The sequence below is a fragment of the Lepisma saccharinum genome, unplaced genomic scaffold, assembly GCF_977018435.1.
Source record: "Lepisma saccharinum unplaced genomic scaffold, izLepSacc3.1 HAP1_SCAFFOLD_465, whole genome shotgun sequence".
Taxonomy (NCBI): Eukaryota; Metazoa; Arthropoda; class Insecta; order Zygentoma; family Lepismatidae; genus Lepisma; species Lepisma saccharinum.
Genome location: NW_028143159.1, coordinates 22,729 through 28,396, shown reverse-complemented (window position 1 = coordinate 28,396; position 5,668 = coordinate 22,729). Strand labels below are relative to the sequence as shown.

General features: G+C 36.4%; 1 protein-coding gene across 1 annotated transcript; it reads left to right on the top strand.

The window, feature by feature from the left end:
- Nucleotides 1-1,129: 1,129 nt before the first annotated feature.
- Nucleotides 1,130-2,455, top strand: LOC145982932 (glutamate receptor ionotropic, kainate glr-3-like). Its single transcript, XM_083116230.1, has one exon. It carries the CDS (start codon nucleotides 1,130-1,132, stop codon nucleotides 2,453-2,455), a length of 1,326 nt encoding a protein of 441 aa, XP_082972356.1.
- The last annotated feature ends 3,213 nt before the right edge of the window (nucleotides 2,456-5,668 follow it).

Here is a 5,668-nt window from a genome sequence, read left to right as displayed (position 1 = left end):
GAGTTCCATTGATTTTCTTCTAGAGAATCTATTGCGACGTTGAGAAAGACTAAGCAATCTGATGTCCTACGCGAATGAAATGGTTTTGGCAAACAAGTCACAGGGGGGGGGGGGGATATAATTATCTCTGCTACAAGTGATGGGGACACTAATGTTCTTCCTTTCGATACATATTGCAATTCCATTATTGCTACATCAAAAGTCTAAAGGTTCTTAATAAAACATTTACTTCATTTTCAAACACACAAATGGTTTTATAATCAGCTGACATTAGTCAACATTGTCAGGTGTGTCAATGAAAATTCTCATAAGAGCTTGGAAAGTAGTTGGTATGTGTCTCTACAGAATACTATCTTATTTCTAGAACATTTTTTTAACACAGAACCAACGATTATAATCAATTGTTATGTTTCATAGTTTAAATAGAAATTAAATACACTGGAAATAGAAAAAATCGGGAAAATAAATCAACAATCGCATTTTAAAATTTAATTATTGATTCTTCCTTTCTTACATTTCAGTTTCGCTAACTGGCAGTAAAAGAAAAATGTCAAATATGACTTGGATATACTTCAAGACTTTCTTATCAATGATCTTAGCGTTCAAATGTAATTGTAGAACACTCAGGACTCCTGAACATAATAGTCTAATAGTAAGATATGAAGGGAAGACTGTCTTTCAATGTCTTCATATTGTAGATAGCGAAAAGTATTTTGAGGAGTACATCAACTTCAACTTAAATGAATTTTGTGACTCTGGTGTCATTTATACCAGAATTCAGAACGGCAGCAACGTTAGCAATGACAGAGGGATGTTCCTAACAGGCTTGGAAATTGAGAATTGTGACTTAATTATCTTAATAGTACATAACAAGGAATTTGCTCATACATTACTTAAAACATTTAAGAAGGAATTTAAATTTCCGAAGAGAATATTAATCTTTGCACTAACACAAGACACTGCATATCATTTTGCATTTCATGTTCTACCTAGAGAAAGTTTTTTGAACTGTGTGCTTATTTATGAAAATAAACGAAATACCGAAGATGTGCTATCAGAAACCAAGGAGTTCAACGTCGAGAAGTACGATGGCCGTTGCAGAAAGGAACTCGTAACCAAGTGGATTGAGATGGAAACCCTGAAAATAGAAGAAGATTGGTTTGTGAACAATTATTCACTCCATCATGGAGGACATTTGCGGGTGAGTTCTTTCGATTGTCCACCTTACGTGAATTTGAACGGAAAAGGTGTTCTTGATGACAGTTGCTCTGTTAAGGGATCTTGTGGTGGAGTGGAGATGAAAATATTTCAAGAAATAGCAACAAATTTGAACTATTCCTGGACTCTGAGGGAACCAACTGATGGTAAGAAATGGGGACAATCTCTTCCCAACGGCACAGTCGTAGGATTGCTGGGGGACTTAAACTACAAACGAGCAGATGTAGGGTTTTGCTCCCTGTGGATCACTCACAAAAATCTGCAAATCTTAGACCAGACAGTTCCCTGGGGAAGACATTTCATGAAGTTCTTGACTCGGAAACCAGTTCCATATCCTGAATGGCAGACCATGTTCTTTTCTCTGAGTCTTTCTGTTTGGTTTTGTGTTCTGTTGTCTGTTCTTGCATGGAGTGTGATTCTCTTTCTATTTGCTAGATTACACAATGCAGTAGGTCGACCCAAAAGGCCGAATCCATATTCTGACATCACGTTCAGTGTAATTACTACAATAACATCTTTAACACTTACGAATTCACCAAGGGAACCCATTGAAAAAATGTTACGTTATTTGGTTAATATGTGGTTAGTGATGTGTATAATAATCAACACAGCTTATTCTAGTACTCTCGTTACTAACCTCACAGTTCCCTTGTACACAAAAGCTTTGAACACAATAGATGATCTGTTGGATAGTGACATGGGTTGGGGAAATACTAATTTGGAAATGAGAAAGTGGTTTGAAGAACAGGATGACCCAAGAGCTAGAAAATTTGCAGGCAGGTTTCACCTTGAAAAAAATTTCGAAAATGTCTTGAAGAATATTTGCAAAGGTAAGTATGTTTCTCTATCAAAGACACTTGAAAGCTTGTATGTGGGCAAGCTGTACAAATTAGGAGTGAACAATGCTAAGTACTTGCACATGATGAAGGAGCATTTAGTAAGCTACCCAATTGGGATTGGATTGCAGAAGAATTCGCCTTTTAAGAAGAAGTTTGACAAATTGCTAGGGAGGTTGGAGCAAGGTGGAATTACGACTAGAATTAAAGAAGAGAGCTTCCTGGCATACAAATCAATGCAAAATTTAGGGGTAGTGAAAAAAGAGACAACACTAAAAGCTCTATCCTTGAACAATGTAGAAGGACCATTCATAGTTCTATTGATAGGCTCAATTGTTTCCTTTATACGCTTCTGCATTGAATTACTTTTCTATACCTTTACGAGGTATCTTCAGCGTTAACTCCGCACACAATAGACTCAAGTTTTGTTAATAACAATTTAAACTTACGCCTCTTATTTATTAGGTAACTAGTAACATGAGCTGAAATAAGAATTCATATTTTACAGTTTACAATGACTGGTTTTGTTTAGATTGACTAACTATCGCATTGATGTGTTTATTCCGTGCGTGTATTGTTATATAATATTTGTAATATTTATGTCATACTTTTAGTTAAACATGACCTAACTATTACGCAAATGCCAGTTTCATATTTAGCTATATTAGAAACCATGAGAGTCAACTTGTAAACCCGCCATGAAGACTTGGCTATTATTTCGGTGTACACACCTGCAAGGGAAAATGTTGCAAATGAAATTCGGTTGCTTTTCGACAACCATTTAAAACCAAAGAAATATTATTATAGTTGCATTTTTATTATCTTTATAATGTATCAAATGAATGATAAATACAATAAATGTGTGACAAATTTGCGTCTGCATTCTTTCTGTGACATGGTGACAGAAATTTATTTACACTAATGGGTCAACTGAATAATATAAAGAGTGGTGCTCGTCAAGGTTAAATGGTGTAGTGTGCTACCCCTTGTTTATTTTTACCATGTGCATGTATTATTTGTTTGTTAATTTCACAGAAATGTGTTTCATTTATTTGTATGTTTAATATTGTTGTTTGTGTCAATGTTCAATTTATAATTTTTGGCTGTATGTTGATAACACGCATTATCAGAAACAAAGCCATTTACGGTAGGATGAGATAAACTAGAACCACAGATTAACAAGATCGCTTACTTCCTATCTCTCCTTTGTAATCTGTGCGTATACCAAACCGGGCATGTGGAGCCACCCTACGGCGCCTTCGAAACTTAAAACATTGTCATAGCAACCTCTCCGCCAATCACGTCTTACTCTTGGCAGTGACAGTTGAATGCGTCTCAGCACAATGATCCGCTCACCCCACCCTTCCATTCCTGCTTTTATTTTCTGCTAATAATTCGGACATTTCTCGTAACGTTGTATTATTTTCTTATTTAAGTGCATATAAATGTTCTACAAGGATAAATACAATTGTTCAGTTAAAGCATGGCACATTTGAATGATTTCTACATCTGAGTTACGAGATATACAGAATTAGTAGCCCAGAAGCACAACATAGGAAAATAATTTCAAGTTCCTGAAATTCCAGCACGGAAATCATTCCGTTGTGCATGAAAAATGGTCCGTGTATTATCTGTGGTAATAAGTATTTTTATTTTGTATTCTCCCTATTATGCGTTGCTTTTCTGACATTTTGGGCAAATCGCGATTGTATCTTGTGTAAACTCTACAGCGATTACTTTGTTCGTAGATTAATGCGTTTTACCCCTCCCTCGTTGTTGTTTGTTATTTAGCGTTGCATTATTCCACGTTTAGGCTAATCTAGAAGATGCTATGAAAAATTGATGACACAAAGAAAGCTCTAACCGGGATTCGAACCCAGGATCCCTGCATTAACTGAACAATGGTATTTATCCTTGTAGAAAATTGTTATGCACTTAAATAAAATAAATAATACGACCTTACGAGATATGTCCGAATTATTAGCAGAAAATAAAAGCAGGAATGGAATGGTGGGGTGAGCGGATTATTGCGATACTCAAAGTGTTCTAAAGAGCGCTCGAGCCATGTTGCAACATTTCCCAAATTGTATCTTTCTCTTCATAACAATTGCTGCACAGTTTAACGTGGGTGGCAATCTGCAGGATACAACACACTTAATATCAGCAACTGTTTCTGGTGCCGTCATTGAATGTCTAGTATTATATGGGGATCGGCTGTGATTTTCTCTCTTGTGTACCATATTCAATCGCAAGATGTAGACACTTGTGATTTACCATCGTAGAAATTCCATTCATCTGTCTATGGACTCATAAAACGAAAGACAAATGCATTCACTTTCTCTGCAATTGATATCAGTGAAGTACCCATTTGATGCTGAAAATGCCAGGGAAACAAAAGACAGGATTGGAAGCTTTTGTCTCAGGAAATAAGAATAAAACATAAAATGTATTATCTAAAACTACTGATGGAAGATTAGCGCTATTCATCTAACGAAACCATTACAAATCGGCTGGGGGCTTGTAGTTATGAAATATACTGGAATAAAAAATATATACATATAGCCAGTTCTTGTTTTCCAAACTTAAAATGTGATGTAATATATTAACGGGACTTTCATAAAACAGTTTTTTCTTATGGACTTGAGTCCACCTGGGTTCAGTCTCTAGGTTTTCAGCCTGTGTATAGGACTGGTGGCAACCCACCATCCTGAGAAATTTGGGGACCTACAAGTGAGTAGCGTAACCCAGTCTGCGAAATTTCCTATAACAGCTGAGGGTTCGATGTGCTGACCCCACGTCATCCCATTACTGGTTGAAGATCTCCACACCTCTAGGTAGTGTTGTGGGAGGCAGACTGGCAGTCACGAGATAGGCCAAGGCCCTTCCAATGCTGTAGAGCAGTGGATCTCAACCTTTTTCAGTCGGGGACCCACCTTGAAGGATATTACACTTCAAGGGACCCATAAGATGGGCACCAACGGGATTACTTTGTAGGGGTGTGCACCCAGTTTATAATCATATATTTGCTAACATCGAAGTCCTCTTTTGCAACAACATGGCCTGAATTTAAATTGTTAGAACAATATAGTATCTAAATAATTTAATGTAATAGGTTTTTAAGACCCAGTAAACAAAGTTTCGAGCCCAACTTCCCGACCCACCAAATGTTTCTCTCAGAACCCAGGAGTGGGTCGCACCCTATAGGTTGAGAAACGATGCTGTAGAACCATGGGTTATGTTATGCTGTACATAAAAGTAAATATTTTGGAATATTTTATACTACAGTTAATTTCTATCATAACGTACATTCAGTGTTCTGTAGATGAAATAATATTTTGGAAAATACAGCATAGAAACTAGTTCAGTGCCATCTGCCATGAGAGAATAGAATAAAATAATAGCTATGAGTGACACGAAGCTAATTGAGGAAGTTATCAAACAGAATAATTTCTGGAATCAAATTGTAATTCTTTGTAATTCTATCAGTCTATTTCTTTGTAAAAACTACTATGATGATGATAATGAATAGTTATTGGAAAATAGAGTAAGAAAAAGGTCACGCCTTACACAAGTTAACCTACAATGCCTATATAGCAACCACCTCATCTCGAAGT